The 17,612-nt window shown below is 50.8% G+C and overlaps 1 protein-coding gene across 8 annotated transcripts in view; it reads right to left on the reverse strand.

Moving 5' to 3' along the window:
• Positions 1 to 17,612, reverse strand: part of KANSL3 (KAT8 regulatory NSL complex subunit 3) — a 44,274-nt gene that overhangs the window by 11,692 nt on the left and 14,970 nt on the right. For 4 of the 8 annotated variants that reach the window (XR_001918768.1, XM_018054853.1, XM_018054860.1 and 1 more), the window contains exons 5-18: positions 17,409 to 17,594; positions 10,604 to 10,735; positions 10,222 to 10,338; positions 9,870 to 9,971; positions 9,704 to 9,775; positions 8,329 to 8,403; positions 7,993 to 8,150; positions 5,996 to 6,059; positions 5,362 to 5,562; positions 5,003 to 5,159; positions 3,565 to 3,642; positions 2,014 to 2,205; positions 1,472 to 1,556; positions 956 to 1,086 (exon numbers count right to left, since the gene is read on the reverse strand). Coding sequence is in view for 7 of the 8 variants with exons in the window: in XM_018054853.1 (XP_017910342.1) it covers positions 956 to 1,086; positions 1,472 to 1,556; positions 2,014 to 2,205; positions 3,565 to 3,642; positions 5,003 to 5,159; positions 5,362 to 5,562; positions 5,996 to 6,059; positions 7,993 to 8,150; positions 8,329 to 8,403; positions 9,704 to 9,775; positions 9,870 to 9,971; positions 10,222 to 10,338; positions 10,604 to 10,735; positions 17,409 to 17,594 (1,750 nt within the window). In the remaining variant the exon portion in view is untranslated. The remainder of the gene's footprint in view (positions 1 to 955; positions 1,087 to 1,471; positions 1,557 to 2,013; positions 2,206 to 3,564; positions 3,643 to 5,002; positions 5,160 to 5,361; positions 5,563 to 5,995; positions 6,060 to 7,992; positions 8,151 to 8,328; positions 8,404 to 9,703; positions 9,776 to 9,869; positions 9,972 to 10,221; positions 10,339 to 10,603; positions 10,736 to 17,408; positions 17,595 to 17,612) is intronic. The other 4 variants (XM_018054857.1, XM_018054858.1, XM_018054855.1 and 1 more) reach the window with 3 other exon arrangements.

Genomic DNA, 17,612 nt, shown 5'->3' on the forward strand with positions numbered 1-17,612 from the left:
GGGCTGGGGCACCTTCTCACGAGCAGCTGTGCCCGCCATCCTCAGTGACCAACTGAGACACCGACACTCTTTCCCCTGGACATTTCCGGTGCCACAGAGAGATGCCAGACGCCCACTATTCCTGACACACTGTCTTGGATTCACTCTGCACATGCCAGCCAGCTCCAAACCACCTGGCCTGCAATTTGAATGGGTTCAGTAACACCAAGGAAAACATGGACCCACTTGCAAGCCAGAAGAATCCCCAATACCTGACTTAGACTTCACGCTGCACAGTCCAGTGGCCCGACAGCAAAGAGGAAGGTCCTTTGGAAGAACGGGGCACCCTGCTGGGCTCAAGCAACTAGGCTTTCAATGCAGGGTGAGGGGACCATGTCTCAGAAACATGTCTCATTCTGCTGATGCCCTATACAGTACCATTTCCAGCTTTATTCATCCAGACATGCTGAAAAACACCAACACAGCTGGAAACCTACCCGCTATTTCTCCTTATAGCAGCAGTCCCCAACCTTTTTGGTGCCAGGGACTTTTCGTGGAAGACAATTGGAGCGGGGGCAGTGGGGATGGTTCAGGCAGTAATGTAAGCAATGGGAAGTGGCAGATGAAACTTGGGTCGCTAGCCAATAGCTCACCTCCTGCTGTGGGGCCCAGTTCCTACCAGGTCACTGACCAGGACTGCCAAGGCCTGTGGGTTAGGGATCCCTTCCTTACAGTACAAGAGACATCACCTGCAAACTAGGACATTTACTCCCTGCAGATGTTAAGGCCCCAAACTCCCCCACCTCAAAGTTAATTCCCGCTCCATGCCAAGTCTCTACAATAAGCCTGAGACCCAGAGGCGCACCCCTGAGACCTAGCTCCACAGTGCTTTCCCAGGGCCACCCTCCAGCAGCAGACAGAGAGACTTGGCTGGGAGGTGAGGGTGGGGTGTGGGGGGTGCTGAGTTAGCAGGTACCTGGGAGGGAGCCGCCAGAAGACGGGGCCACCAGGCGGCTCTGGAGTGTGTGCAAGGCACTGGGCGAGGCGCTGCTGGAGACCACTGAGGACGCCTGGCTGGCTGAGACACCCCCTTCAGAAGCACTTGACCTGGAGACAAAGACAGGAGCTCCGTCACCTAAAGGTCCCTGGCTGTACCAGGAGGGTCCAGCAGGGGCCCAGCAAGGCTTTCAGCAATGGACGCAAGGCTAGAACTTCGGTGTCTTGTCTCACCTTCTCAATCCAGCCTCCAGTCCTACAAAGTCAGGCCTAAAGGAAAGACTTCAGGTCTTGAAGCAAGAGCTACAGGACACTTTGTAAACTTTAAGTAAAAGTCAACTCTGAGTTGACCCAAAGGAAAAACACCCGACTCAGAAAGAAGTCATGTTCACAGGACAGACAGACTCCAGAATCCACTATCTTCCAAAGCACTCACTGGACCCTGAGAAGAGGTGAAGGGAAAGAAGGGGACAGACAGACCAGCAGACAGACTCACTTGGCTGTGGCGAGAAGCCCGGTGAGTTCTGCGGCCCCTGTGGACGCCTGTCCCAACGTCATGGTGAGGGGCTTCCCTCCTGCGGCTGCAAAACAGAAAACCCCGAGGCCGCCAGTCAGTCCAGACTGGGGCTGACCTTTCAGGGTCCCAGAGTCCAGGCTGAATGCAAAATATTATAGAAAAGACTGAAAGTCGAAAAAGGAAGGGTAACTCTACATTAGGGTGGGGAAGAGTTGGAGGTTATCTTTTCCTTCTGTTTTCTAAACTTCCTGGAATATTTTATCATCTTTAATTGAAAGCAAAAGGAAACAAAGAGTACGATGCTGTGAATGACCCCCAGCTCCCTCTGATCCCTGTCCTGCCTCCCTGATCCTAGCTCACTGCCCACTCTCTCCCACATGCAACCCGTGCTGTCTTTCTCTGGGCGCCTGCTGTGCCGAGGGAGAGGAGGAGCTGCCCAGCAAGTAGCCACCAAGAGGGCAATACTGTGTCTCCGGGATGGTCCCGTCGGTTGTTATTTAAGCAGGCGAAGAGACACTCACCTTCAGGAGCGGCCCCTGAGGAAGGGGCGCAAGGCCCTCCAGCTGCATCCCCTTGGGAGATGAGGGACACCTTGATCTTCGGCCGCTTGCAGGTCTTACTGCCAGCAAGGGGACTGGAGGGATGGTGCCGCTTCAGCTGGACCCTGAGCTCCTCTTTCTCAGCTTCCTCGGTTTGTTCTGATGAAATAGGAACTAAGACATGGAGCTGTGGTGAAGTTCTCCACGATCCAGAGAAGCCCGACAGACACTGATGACCGGGACCAGCATCGGCATGGCCGTGTGGGAAGAACCGGCCCAGCGTGTCCACAAAGAAGGCCACTCCTTCAGGCCCACCTATGCTCATCTCCACAACGGCCCTCTCCAGGGACAGTCCCCTCCCCTCCCCTGTCCTGGGCTTGGAAGGAAGGAGCTCTGAGTCGGTGGAAACAGAAAGGAAGGAGATGCCATCCCGACTCTGCCGAACAAATGGGACTCACCGCAGTGGACCTCAACAGGGCTTCCCGGACTCAGAATGTGGCAAGCCTTCCGCCCTCCCCCCGTTGGCTGCAGGCCAGCCAACGTGTTCTGCACAAGCAATAGAGGAGCAGGCTATTCTGTCCTCCCTACAAGCCAGATGTCCCCAGAGCTCTGAGTCCCCTCAAGGGCCCAAGGCTGAGGGTCTACCTGTCAAACGCTGACCATGGGAAGGATTATCACCAGGACTCCAGGCTGGCTTTGAGTAACTACTAGGCACGGGGGCATCACAGCTGAGACGACTTTACAGTTCTGACCCTGAAGTAACAGGGCAACAGGGGCCCACGGCACAAGCTAGTCCCCAGGTCAGTGGTAACAGGACTGAGAAAGGCCACCCTGTCCACCAAATCCAACAGACACATCCTGCACAGAGCGAAGCCTCCCAGACGCTTAAGTTATCCTTCAGCCTGGCTCACAGGTCCCCTCCTCTTTCCACTCAGAAGCACACCCCGTCCTTCTCAGCACAGGCAATCAGGGGCGGAAAGGCAGGAGGAAGGAGACAGAGGGCTGGACTCACATGAAAAATGGGAGGTGGGAGTGACAGGGGGAGGCTGGGGTGGGGCCACAGGGAACCAATCCAGACCACAGTGAGGCCACAATCAGCTGAAAGGAAGCACTGCTTAGGGGATGGACGCACTGACCAAAATCAGCACAGGAAGGAGGGCCAAGGGGAAAGGAGACATAGTGACGCTGCTCAGTGCTTGCAGAGGCCAGGATGGAAGCAGGAGACGAGGGGCGAGGGGAAAACAGGGAGACACAGGCGCGCAGGGAATGGCCCACAGGCACACACGGGAGAGGCAGAGCCAAGCACCACAGTGAGACCCAGAAGGGGAGAACCACCATGAGGGGCAGAGTGGACGGCGGAAAAGCAAAGACTACGGAGTGAGCCAAAGGACAGCAAAGAAAAAAGGAAAATGCGGAGAGAAGAGAACAGGGGGAATCAGAGACAAAAGAGAAGCAGGGCTGGGGAGGAGGATGAGAGGGAGGAGGAGAGAAGCAGAGAGCGGAGGGTGCAGGCGAGGAGAGAGTGATACTCACCAAAGAGACAGGAGGAGGTGCCGGGAGGAAGAGCTTTCCTCACCAGCATGTTTTGTTTCAGAAAAGCAGCAAACTGAGCTGGAATGAATCAGAAAGAATTACAGAATCACAGCCAGCCAGAGAAAGGAGAAAAGAGAGAGGAAGAAAAGGTATGAAAATGTTCTGAAAAATGGTCAACAGAGGCTTTTCCTGGGATTACTGATGAATTTGAAACCTGATTCTGCCACTTAGCAGCTCCTTGGAGTCATCCATAAACTGAAAATGATGCATGTACCTGCCTCATGGGGCCACTGCCCGGATTCCATGAGCAACAGCAAGTCAAGTGCCAAGAGGAAGGCGAGGCGCCTGGCGAGGGCCCAGGAGCCCCCGCTGTCCTCACCCACTGCCCGCGAGCTCTGCCCGTGCCAGGCGGCCGTGCTGAGGCTCTCCTCCACACCACTCTGGGTCCCGTTCTGCACCCAGCTCCCAGTCAGCCTTGCAGAAGGCCTTCTGGCCTTGACTAGTCGTTGCCTCCAGAAACACCACAAACTGCTGTCTCTCTCTTCATCAAAAGCCGAGGGGACAGCGCCCACGTGACCCTGGCCACCACTGGGGACGGTGCGGGTCACAGAGGATCCGTGTGGACCTCAGTGGGCTGGCCTCTTTTTGTGTCTCCATCGATCCACTCACACTCACAGCTACCTCTGGGCAACCTTGGACGAGGCCTGGGTCTAAGTCTTGACCCTGTGGCTCCACTACAAGAAACGCAGCCGAAGAGTCTGTCTGCTTGACAGCCACCTCTGGCTGCCGCCTCTTCCCCAGCCGGAGACTCTCGGATGATACCCGCTCCTGGCCCAGGCCTAAGAGGCCTCACCTCAGGACTGCTGACTGGACCAAAGTGGGGCAGGGCCGCTTCTTACATCACGGCCACTGCTTTCTTAATTTTAACTGAACAAGTATTTCCCAGACTAATTGAAAACCTATCTCCAGAGATTCCTGAAAAACATCACTGGAAGTCCCAGTGTAGGAATCTTAACTCTCCAAGGGCAGGCACGAGGCTTTGGAGCTGCCCTGGTATCTGATGAGCACGGCCAGCCCTGTCTGCAGGACCCGGAGAGCTCCCAGACTGCAGGAAAGGCTGGGCCTGAAGAGAAGACACAGCTTCCCCAACTGGGAGTCAGAAAAAACATCTGAGGCCAGTACACATGGATCGGCTCATGAAGGAGAACTTGCCCGAAGGCCAAGACGGGGCTATAATTAGTGGAGCACAGTCACACCAGCGCACAGACCTTGTGTCATAGTTCATCCTTGAAAGCAGCCCTCAGTATTTATTCCAGCCTAATTCTGCATGGACAGATACGTCTGGAAAAAGCGGCAGGTGCCAATACTTCCCAACTGCCACATGACGTCAACTGAGAAGGCAGAAGCCAAGAGAGGCCCCTGGGCCAGGCGGCCGCACCTTGGGCTTGTCTGTGGGTCAGCACAGCCTCTGTCCGCTGCACGTGTCTCTTCAGCAGCTGGGTGCTTCCAATCTGACTGGACTTCTGGGAAGAGGCCACTGTGGTCACTTTCGTCTTGGGACTGGAGGTGGGGCTGCTGGACACACTGGAGAGATCCTGAGTAGATTGAGAAGGACAAGGGCCAAGTCAAGGTCGTTTGGATGGAGTGTCAATCATCAAGTCCCCTTGGAGTTCCCCGGTCAGGGATTCCCCCTGTAGGAACTCCGAGGCCTGGCAAGGCCAGCAGCCTTCTCTGGGAAGCACAGGAACCCACTCTGCTGACTCCCCAGCAACAGCGCCCCCTCTCTGCCTGCATTACCTCTGAGCCCGAGGGGGAGGCAGGCAGCTTGGCAGCTGGTGATGCAGGTCGACTGCCCCGCTCCGAGACCTCAAAGGCCAGGTCTCTGCGGGCCACGTCTCGGGGCTTCTTCTTCTTCTCGGCATCCTGATCCCGAGGCTCGGAGCCCACGTGCCCCTCGGTACGAGTAAGTACCCCGGTCAAGAAGTCTACGATCTCGTCCTGGGGAAAGGAGAAGCCCAGACCTCAGGAAGCTCCCCAGCAGTTCCTACTAAAATGGAGTCACCCCAGCTTTGAAACCAGTGTGCTGTCCCTCCTACTTCGCAAAGCCCGGCACAAGCCCTACACTCAGCCAGGGACCTGCAAGAGCCCAGGCCCTGTGCCCAGGGTGTGGGGTGGCGTTCTGGGTGGTCACACTTCACCACTCCTCAGTGAACCCTTCCTCCCCACCCGCTGTGCTCACATCTTCGATCATTACTCTCCTCCCTCCCCTCCCTCTTTCCCCCTTTTCTTTGCTTATGACTCAGGTCCCCCCAAGGCCCCAGGGGATACCCAATCCTTCACAGAGTCGGGAGGATGCTGCCAAGGAGACTGAGCCTAAAGGGTCCCAGACAGACAAGCCCAGCTGAGAGGCCCACGGAAAGCAGCTGTGTACCTGAATGCATCTGTCCACCATGCTCTGCGTCAACCCTTCCGATTTCTTCTTTGCTTTGCTTATTCTAAGAGACAAAAAAGAGAAATCTTCCCTTTCCAAACATCCCACAGGAACGCATGTAACTAAGAACGGCTTTCTCTTCTGTGCTGGTTCTTCCCCAAGCCTAAGAAGGAGGATAAAGGTAGCCCACAAGCAGGCCTGCAGCCTCTGCGAGCCTCAGTCTCCACGCCTGCAGAATAAGGCGCCCTGACACCTGCCTCACGGAGCTGTGGGGAGGACACAAAGCAACGCAGGTAGCAAGCCAGAGAAGACATGGGAGGCACTTGGGACTGTTCACTCCAGGAGTCCTGCACCTACGGCTTCACAGGTGAACTCTATCTGATTGCTAAGACCTCATCTTGAGGTGCCCCAATACAGTTCCAAACCCTGAGCCTTCTAGGAGCTGTGAAATGATATTACCAGGAAAGGTGGCCACAGGTGAGTTCTAAACCGATCAGAGAAACCGACCACCGCTGGCTGCATTCTCCTCTTTGAAAACCAGACTTAAATGCCCTGGCTTCTGCCTGGGGTCTCAGCAGAGACAGAAACAGCGCCAAGTGACAAGACGGAGAGCGACACTCCGAGCCTCCACATCCCGAGGCCCCAGTTCACTGCTGTTCAGCCTCTAGCCCTGTCATATAACGTGCTCGTATCACAGAAGAGGACACCAAGCCCCAGAAGTTAAGCGATTTACCCAAGCAGAGGAGCCAGGAGGTAAACTGAGGTCTCCTGACTCTCAGTCCAACGCCCTCAGCGCCGTGCAAATATGTCTCACAAGCAGCCTCATGATGCGACTCTAACGGAAGGCCTTTTCCCCCCTCCCACTCCCTCGCCACGACTCAACAGCCTATTCTCCTATAGGCAAGAATGTCTGAACTAATAAGAAAGAATGTATTCACAAGCAAGCGCTGCCCTGAGCATCCAAGGATTAGACTCTAGGTCCACAAGAAGCTGTCAGATGACAAAGGCCAGGAAGGCTTCTCTCCAAAGGATCTCTGGGCGAGAAAGCGACAAGACAGGTGGGAACAGGCACTCACTCTAAGCTCTCCTGTAAGAACACTGGTAGGAAGCTGATACATAAGACTGAGCGTGTGAGAAAGGAGGCCGATAAAGGACACAATCCCTTTTCCAGTCCGCTTCATGAAAATGCAACTGAAGGCCCCGCTGGCAGACCCTGAAAGGGAAGAGTGGCCATCTCAATGGCTAGAGATGACCCCTTAAAATCGCTCCAAACTCCGGTGGCTTATGCTCCAAATATAAAAGGATGCCTGTGACAAATAGAATCTTTGTTCAAATTCATCCTCAGTATTACTAGGAAGAAAATGTAAAGAAATGCCTACCCCAGTGAAAGCCCAATGGCAAAGACTATGATTACAGCATCTCGAGATATCTTCTCCCCACAAGAAGACTACTAACTACAAAGGGGAAAACAGTAACTGTAGAGAAGCCTGGCAGATACTACCCTAACGACGTGATCAACGGTGACCTCGCCGGTAACAGGATGTAGCAACACCACGCAGCCCCGAGGATGCACGCAGGGCACATGAGCTCCGTGGCATTCCTGCCAAAGGTGTGCCGGCAACCTAATCACGAGACAACGTCACACCCTAAACTGAGGAACAGTCTACAGAACAGCACTCTTAGGAAGCGTCAAGGTCACGACAGATAGGCTGAGGAACAGCGTCACATTAGAGGAGGCTGAGGAGACACAGCAACCGGCAGCTGCGCGCGGCCTGGACTCGGCCCAGGACTAGACGTGCACGGAGCCGACTCGGTGACGTCTGCGAGTCTGCAGACTAGGTTACAGTGTCACACCCATGTCAGCTTCCCAGCTTTGACAATTACTTTTGGTTATGCAAGATGTTAACACTTGGGAAATCTGGGTGAACAGGATATAGAATTTTTTGGTACAATCTTTCCAACATGGCACTCTGGCAGCACCCAGGGACCCTACCCACCTGAGATTGTCATCAGCTCCCCCAACCACCACCAAGCTGTTCTCCGCCCGAATCTTCTCCCGGAAGTCCTCCATGGCTTCGGGGTGGCACTGCAGGGAGTTCTGACCGATGACAAAGAGGACTGGAGTCTTCATATCCAAGAGGGGATCGTCCACATCCTGAGCAGGTCCGGTTTTACAGTCAGCCAGTTGATGCTTGCTCAACACTGCCTGGCAAGCCCACTCAACAGAGCCCCCCGGGGAGCCGCGGCCTCTGAGCAGCAGCATGGGAGGGGCAGGCTGCTACTCTGGTCCTCCCACTGGCCAGTGGCCCGGCGCCCACAGGCCCCGCGCTTACCCCTCTGGGGCCGTCCACGGTAAGCAGAGGAAACCCAAGGCAGACGACAGCAGTGACGTATTCCATCACCGACACCTGCAAATAAGGGCATGGCCTGCCTCAAGGCCAACTGACCTCCCCACAGCTACAGCCTACCCAGAAGCCACCGGCCGGTCCCACCTCCTCCTCCCCAGTCGTAACTCCCAGGTGATGACACGACCCTGAGGTGATGACACAGGTGTACCAGCCACACAGTAGGGCAGTAAGAGGACAGACACAGGACGTCTGCTTAGACCAGCAGCCCCCACCAAGAGAACCGGGGCCCTCAGGGGACCCCACCTAAACCTGTGCGAGGATGGGAAGTTTAATGCTTCCATCATGGGAATGTGCAAGGCTTGAGTCCTTTCTTTTTCCTCCACCAAGAACAAATGCAACCAAGAGAACACAAATGCTGCTCTTGTCCCTTATGTGAAGAAAACCTCTCCCTTTCGAAATTAACAGACAGTGCCCAGTTCAGTTCAGTTGCTCAGTCGTGTCCGACTCTGCAACCCCATGGACTGCAGCACGCCAGGCCTCCCTGTCCATCACCAGCTCCCGGAGTTTACTCAAACTCATGTCCATTGAGTCAGTGATGCCATTCAACCATCTCATCTGCTGTCATCCCCTTCTCCTCCCGCCTTCAATCTTTCCCAGCATCGGGGTCTTTTCTAATGAGTCAGTTCCTCACATCAGGTGGCCAAAGTATTGGAGTTTCAGCGTTAACATCAATCCTTCCAATGAATATTCAGGACTGATTTCCTTTAGGATAGACTGGTTGGATCTCCTTGCAGTCCAAGGGACTCTCTGAGTCTTCTCCAACACCACAGTTGAAAAGCATCAATTCTTTGGCGCTCAGCTTTCTTTATAGTCCAACTCTCACATCCATACATGACTACTGGGAAAACCATAGCCTTGACTAGATGGCCCTTTGTTGTCAAAGTAACGTCTGCTTTTTAACATGCTGTCTAGCTTGGTCATAACTTTTCTTCCAAGGAGTAACTGTCTTTTAACTACACACTAAAATATATAAACAAAATACTTGGTGTTTTTTTTTCAGAGTAACTGGAGGGAGCTGAACGCGGGCAGAGGTAAGATGAAAAAGACCTTGGCTCTGGGCCGATTACTGGTAGGGCTTAATGAGGAGCCCAAGGGGTTTATTACACTAGTCTATCCTCCCTTTAAATTTCTGCTTAACATTTTCCACAATAAAGTTAAAAAACAAAGCTTGCTTCCCACAGTTTAAAATCCAAGTATGCAGGCAAAGCATTCAGCACAGTGCCTGGCTCAACAGTAGCCCTCTGCAGCAGCAGCACCAGCTGATCCCCAGACAACCTCCGAAAAAGACGGGGTTACTTACGTGACAGGCCACCAGAGCTCCTGTATTCCAGCCAATCAAGACGATGGGCTTGTGGGGGAAATGGCTGTGAATCTTTGCGGGGAGAGAAAGCAGACAGTGAGCCAGCAGGCCGCAGACGGGTGCGGATGCGGGGAGAGTGGCGGTGGGTGACGGGGGGCAGCCTCACCTCCAGCACTTTGCTCCTCAGAGCCCCGACCATGTGCTCCAGGCACTGCAGCACTCCCGCTCCACTCCCACCGGGCAGCAGGTGGGTGGCGACGGGGACGACCTGGAGGAGACAGGGGCTGCTGTGCCGTGAGCTCAGTCCCCGCTCTTCTCTCCAGTCCGCCTGGCCTCCCCCGACCCCTCCAGCCCCGGATGAGCACCTTCAGCAGTCCAGAGGCTTGGAGGGTGCACCACGTTCAAGTCCACCCATCTCGCATCTCGGCCCCCGCCTCTCGAACACGAGGGAGTGTGCTAAGTGCACTGAGCACTGAGCATCTGTCTGCCTCTCGAGCCGGCCCCCGCCCCCTACATACCTTGCCTAAGCAGGACAGCTGAGACTGCCAGAAGCGGTGGCGGCGTGAGGTGGGGAACACGGAGCTGGAGGGCCCGGAGGAGGCGATGAGGATGAGAGGAGAGCCGGGGAGTTTGCTCTACAGAGTAAGACCCCATCAGGAAGCCAGTGAGGGAGGGAGGCTCCCCCACGGAACCTCATGTACCCCATGACCTATCTTATCCTCACCAATGCTGCTTTGCTCAGGAAACTATGTTAAGCATGACACACAGCCATGTTATTAGCCATGTTAATTATGTGTTATTAGTGAACACAGTTAAACACGCCATTTATTATCCTCTTGCCAAGGTTCTGAGACTGGAATCTAAAATAAACTTTACGGGCCATAGTGAAGTCCAACTTACTGGTTTGTTATGAGAAAGCACCCCCACGGCAGGGTCCCAGGGCCTCTTCAGTAATAGGGACAAGGCCTCAGCTCCTGCAGCCCCAGTCTTTGTGTTGGAGGACACAAGCATCCGGTCAATCAACGTGGGGATCTAGAAGCAAGGGAGAATGAAGACGCTTCCAGTGTGAGGCAGGAGACTCCACTACCAGGGTCAGGTGGGAGGACACAGCCCCACTGTGAGCCAAGAGCAGATTCCAATGACGCGTCTCAGACTTTCCTCACAAGAAAAAGTACAAACAAGTGGATGGCCAAAAACACATCCTCCATCATTCAAGGTGAATGGATACAGTCCTCTGGAAACCAACCTGGTGATATGCATCGAGAGACTTAAAACTTAGTCCTATCCCTTTCCTAAAACTGTATCAGAAACACACATGCACGCGCGCACGTGCGTACACACACACACACACACACACACACACACAGGGGGTAGGGGGTAAGCAAAAGGTAAATTCACTCTCAGTGACAGTCGAAGAGCAGAAGCAACACCGAGGCACGCACAAGTGGCGAAGCACACCAGCTGCACAATCAGATCTTGTGGGCTAAGTTAGAACGCTTAAAGCAGTTTGCAATGATATAGGCAAGTCCCCTGCTAAGATGCTAAAGGTAGAAGAGAAAAAATGAAAATCATCTCTAATTGAGAAAAATGCAATAAGAGAATATGCGAAAATTGTCACAATAAACTTTACAGAGATGTGAAGAGGCTTTTTCCTTTCCTTCTATATTTTCTAAATTTCCTCAACAAACTTCAGTCGATTTTGTAAGTTAAAACAAAATAAAATTCTGCATTTTCTTCTAGTACACTGCCTTCAAGCTCTGGAGTGTTAAAGAAATCTGTTACTATGCTCCAAGTAATATAGCCTACTATACAGTGTATACAGTTGACCCTTGAAAAACATGGGCCTGGGACACTAACCACCCCCAAGGAAGCTGAAAAATCTGAGTAATTTTAGTTTGCTCTCCGTATCAGTGGTTCCACATTATACCATTACAATTTACCAAAAATGTGACCTCAAAGATGTGTAAATACAGATTACAGACTTGCTGATGCTTCCACTGAAAAGAAACGTCTGTGTGAACCTCATACTGCCCGCAGAAAGTCAAAATGTCCACAATTAAGAGAAGGCCCCGCTCACCACAACTACAGAAAAGCCCACGCGGCGAGAGAGACCCGGCACAGCCGGAAACCAGGAAAGTTTTGAGAAATAAGAATAAAGACTCTATGGTGATGCAGGTGGGGAAAGTTCAGTCCACAGCTAACATCAAACGCAACAGTGAAAACTGAAAGCTTTCCTCTAGGATGAGAACAAGATAAGGATGCCCACTCTTGCCATTTTTATTCAACACAGTACTGAAAGTCCCAGCTAGAGCGATCAGGCAAGAAACAGAACTGAAAGGCATTCAAATTAGAGAGGAAGAAGCGAGACTACAGATTTGCAGGTGACATCATAGCACACAGCAAACCCCAGACACCAAAGGAACATCAGAATACATGAGTTCAGAGAATTTGCAGGATGCAAAATCAATATACAAAAATCTATTGCATTTCTAAATAATAATGGAGAACATGCTCATTTACAATGCATCAAAAAGAATTAAATAGCTAGGAATAAATATAACTAGGGCTTCCCAGGTTAAATTTAACTAAGGAGGTAAAAGGAATGGGAACATCTTACCTGAAAACTCTGAGACATTAACTGAAGAAACAGAGTAAGACACAAATAAATGGACATATTCTATGCTCACAGATCAGAAGAATTAACATTGTTAAAACGTCCATTCTACCCAAAAAGCAATATACTGTACAAATTCAATGCAATCTCTATCAAAATTCCAATGGCATTTTTCACAGAAATAGAACAAATTATCCTAACATTTGTATGGACCCACAAAAGGCCCTAAATAGCCAAAATAATCTTAAGAAAAAGGTACAAAGCTAGAGGCATCATGCTTCTTGATTTCTAACTATCTGACAAAGTTACAGTAATCAAAACAGTACGGTACCGGCACAAGAACAGACGCACAGAAGAATGGAGGAGAACAGTGAGCCCAGAACTAAACCCACGCATGTACGGTCAATCAACTTACGACCAAGGAGCCAAGCAAACACAGCAAGGGAAGGACAGCCTCTCCAATAAATGTACTGAGAAAACTGGATAGCTACATGCAGAAGAAGGAACTGGGCCATCGTATTACCTTATACACAAAAATTAACTCAGAATGGATTAAAGATTCTGAATGAAGATCTGAAACCATAAAACTTCTACAAGAAAACATAGGCAGTAAGCTCCTTGATGTCAGTCTGACACCAAAAGCAAAGGCAGCAACAGCAAAAATAAGCAAGTGGAACTATAAACTAAAAAGCTCCTGCAAAACAAAGGAAAACATCAACAAAAGGGACAGGCAACTTACTGAAGGGAGAAAACATTTTCAGGTCGTGTATCTGATAAGAGGTTAATATCTAAGACACACAAAGAACTCATGCAACTCAACACCAGTAAGACAATCTGATTAAAAAGTGGGAGATTTGAATAGACATTTTTCCAAAGAAGATATACAGATCTTATACACTGTACATGAGAAGACGCTCAACATTACTAATCATCAGGGAAATACAAACCAAAACCACAAGGAGATATCATCTCATACCTGTTAGAGCAGCTATTATCGAAAAAGACAGGCATTAACAAATCCTGGCAAGGATGTGGAGAAAAGGAAATCCTTGTACATTTTGGTGAGAATGTAAATTGGTACAACTTTTATGAAAAACACTAATAGACATTTGTCCTAAAATTAAAAAGAAAACTACCACATAATCCAGGAATTCCAATTCTGGGTATTTACCTGAAGAAAAAAACCCCACTAACTCAAAAAGATATATGCACCCCCATATTCACTGGATTATTTACAATAGGCAAGATAGGAAGACAATGTAAGTGCCCACTGATGGATGAATGGATAAAGAAAATGTGGAATATTATGCAGCCACAAAAAGGAAATCTTGCCACGTGCAAAAGCATGGATGGACCCTGAGGGCACTGTGCTAAATGAAGTAAGTCAGATGGAAAAAGACAAATATCGAATCATCTAATGTGTATCTGGAATATGGAAAAACAAAACAAAACAAAAACCAAACTCACAGATACAAACAGACTGGTGGTTGTCAGAGGGATGGGAAGGGAGATTAGTTAAATCAGTAAAAGGGATCAAAAAGTATGAAACAAATAAAGTCAAGGGATGTAACATACAGCATGATGACTATAGTTAATAATACTATACTCCATATGTAAAAGCTGCTACAAGAATAAATCTTAAAAATTCTCATCAAAAGAAAAAAAAATTCTTTAACTATGTACAGTGACAGGTGTCAACTAGACTTACTGTGGTAATCATTTTACCATAATACAAATATTGAAACATATTGTATACTTGTCAATAAATGTCAATTGTATGTGTGCACGTGTGTTAGTCACTCAGTTGTGTCCGACTCTTTGAGATTTCCTGGACTGTAGCCTGCCAGGCTCCTCTGCCCATGGAATTCTCCAGGCAAGAATACTGGAGTGTGCTGCCATTTCCTTCTCCAAGGGATCTTCCTGACCCAGGGATCAAACACTGCATTGCAGGCAGGCTCTTTACCATCTGAGCCAACAGGGAAATCCTATATGTCAATTATATTTCAATTAAAACTGAAAGTTCGAAGATAGCACAAGAAGATAAGTTATTCCTGGAAATGACAAGAAAGGACAGTGTTCTTAATTTTAAAAGAGCAAGACTAAAAAGAGCTCTGCACAAAAAATGAGGGGAGTATCTTAACCATGAGGCTGTCTCAGTTTAACCCAGGAAACAAACATTTATGCAACACTGCTGTTACAAGGCACCAGGCTAGTGCTGACTACAAAGGAATTTAATCTACAATCTATGAAGGCAAGCACACAAATAACCAGAGAGGAGCGGCTGGGAAGTACCATCAAGAAACGGAAGCCTCACTGCTGTGATCTGAGCCATCCAACAGAGAAGAGGGAAGTGAAGACACAGCATGCGAAGGGAGACGCACTCTGAAGAATCCCAACAGAAGACACCAGATAGAGACAAGAACGTCCAGGGCTCACTCTAGGCACAGATGGCCTGGAGTCAAGAATTCAAGCAAGGAAATAGGAGGATATAAGGCTAGTAACAAAGGACAGTGCCAAACTGCAAAGGATCGTCACCCTGAACTGGCTGTTTCTTCAAAAGTAATTGATGTTTTGTCACTGTGAGCCACTCGACACCTAGAGGTAGAGGATCTGACTGAATATTAGATTTTAAAACCTTTTATCTGGCAGTTTCCCCAGTGGCTCAGTGGTAGAGCATCCACCTGCCACTGCAAGAGACGCAGGGTCAGTCCCTGGGTCGGGAAGATCCCTGGAGGAGGAAATGCAACCCACTCCAGTGTTCTTGCCTGGAGAATCCCATGGACAGAGGAGCCTGGCGGGCCACAGCCCGTGGGATGGCAGAGTCAGATGCGACTGAGCACACAGCATGCGTGCATGCACACACACACACACACACACACACAGCAGAGTACACCTCTGAAATGACAAAGCCTTGAAACTCACTTTTCTGTAAATACAGAACACTTAGACTCCTTTGCCTGAATGAAGCTAGGCAGACCAAGCATCGCTGTTCTCTCCAGCACAGGATCACTCTCAGCAGACAGTGAAGAGGATGGGGCCCATACCTTCTCTGCTCCCTTTACAACAGTTCTGATGGTGAAAGTCACTGGGCCTAGAGCATGACCCCATTCACTGACAATTTCGTCCAGCTGGTACATTGGAAGTTCTGGGAACAGCTTAAATATTGGCTGTGAATCTAACAGTCATGGGAAAACAAGAGCCTGATGGGAGAGATGCCACTGAGAGCAGAACAGCACCTGGTGGTCTGGGCCCTTGCTAGCTGTGCTCCCTCTGCCATCCCAGCTAGCCCACACTGTGACCCAGCAGCACGCACCGGGCACGCCTGCGGGGTGCCGCCAGCGGTCCGTGACGCTCAGTCAATCTGAACACTCCTTTACTCACTCGAGAACACCCAGACAATAGCTTCAGTTGGAAAGCAGTGCCAACTTCACTGAGGGAAATGACCTCCAAGGCATACTGGGCATGCAAAGAAAAGCCGAGAAGCGGACTCTGGGCACCACTACTGGGCCCCCAGAGCAGACTCACCAGCGCCATTCTCTTCCCACAGGCGGAACGCTGTGGAGGGCAGCGGAGACGCCTGGCTACAAGCCACTGCTCTCTGGCAGGGGCCTGTCTCGGCCCCATATCCACTCTGTGCCCTCGCTGCCCCCTATTCGCACTTGAGCCAGGGGGACCACTGCAGAGGAGCAGCACAGGGGGGCGTCTGGGGCCATCTTTTCATTTGTCTCTTTCTCCGCTAGAAAATCAGCTCCATCAGAGGACAGAGAATTTGTTTTGCTCATCCCAACACCCGGCACACTGGAGACACAAAACACGTATTTGCTGGGAACGTCCAGACAGTAACTTCAGTTGGAAAGCAGTGCCAACTTCATTATGAGGAAAAAGACCTCCAAGGCCTCCTGGGCACACAGAGAGAAGCAGGGATGTGGACTCGGGGCATGACCACACTGGTCCCCTAGGGTAGATCACTAATGCCATTCTCTTTCCAAAGGCAGAATGTATAAATTAATGTCAAATTCCTACCATGCATTTCATTAATGCATCTAGTCCTGAGTTTTATTTCCAGAAGCTAAACCAGTCTTCCTTTGCTTTCAAACAAACTCATCATCCTTCAACTTACAAACAGATAGGAAACAGTAAGTCTGGAAATTTCGGGAATATGGCTGGGGAAAGTTGCTGGCCAGCTGCTTGCAAAGGAGAAAAAAACCCCACAAAAGTAAAAAACTGAATTAATCCAAGTTATCTGAGGCCATGCTGGAGCAAAACACACTAAATATAATGGCGCCACTTATAAATCACTAACAGTTACCCCGGGTTTCCTACGTGCTAAACTTTGTGCCAAGCATTCTATCCAGATTAACAAATTATCACAAAAATCCTAGGCGGGTATTGTTATAATCAGCCATTTTTTAGAGATGAGTAAACTGAGGTGTTAACCCAAGACTACACAGCTAATTAGTGATGAAAGGATCAGCCAGGCAGTCTGCGTCCAGAACCAGAACTCTATCACACTGAACATAGTCCAGTGCAGTAACTACGACCGCAGTGAACTCCAGCCACAAAGGGCAACAGTGTGACTGCAATACTACGTCAGGAAGTGGGGAGGTGCAGCGGCGCTCTACTAGCCCGATTGCAGCCAGAGCGCTGCCACTGAAGGCGTGTCATCACGAGCAGGGACTGAGGCGTCGGCCCTGCGCGCCCTGCTCCGGACACCTCCCGTGCCCCACCCCACTCTCAGCTCCGTGAGTGTCTGCTTCTTACTCCTCTCTCAACACTCCTCCCTGGTAAACCCTTCATCTATCTTCTCCCTTCTCACCTCACCTCAAACCACAAGTGGCAGGCCTGTAGAGGCTAAACATGTTCTCTGGTTTGGGGGCGCTACACCTCATCCTAGAGACAGGAGGGCTGAAGACGTTTATGCCGAATGAGAACATGAAATGACACCATGCCTCCTATTTTTACTAGTAAGCACATTAGCTTCGGTCATGTCCTCCAGACTGACCAGGCAATGACCTGGCCCAGGCCCGTTTCCTGAACCCACAGCAGAGGCTGGCTACCCCAGGACAGGGCAGACACGCACCCCAGCATTACCTTCCCTTTCAGCGTCTGCAGAGCATCCAGGTAGGCTGCCAGCATGGGCAGACTCAGAGTCTCCACCAGGGTGGTGTGCAGCCACTGGATCAGCTTGGTGTCCCAGCTCACACTTGCCAGAGCCTGCCGCACCCTCCTCGCACACTTGTCCACAGCAACACGACGCAGCACGGGCTCATTACAAGCCTGAACGGAGGAAGTAGA

The sequence above is a fragment of the Capra hircus genome, chromosome 11 (assembly GCF_001704415.2).
Source record: "Capra hircus breed San Clemente chromosome 11, ASM170441v1, whole genome shotgun sequence".
Classification (NCBI taxonomy): Eukaryota; Metazoa; Chordata; class Mammalia; order Artiodactyla; family Bovidae; genus Capra; species Capra hircus.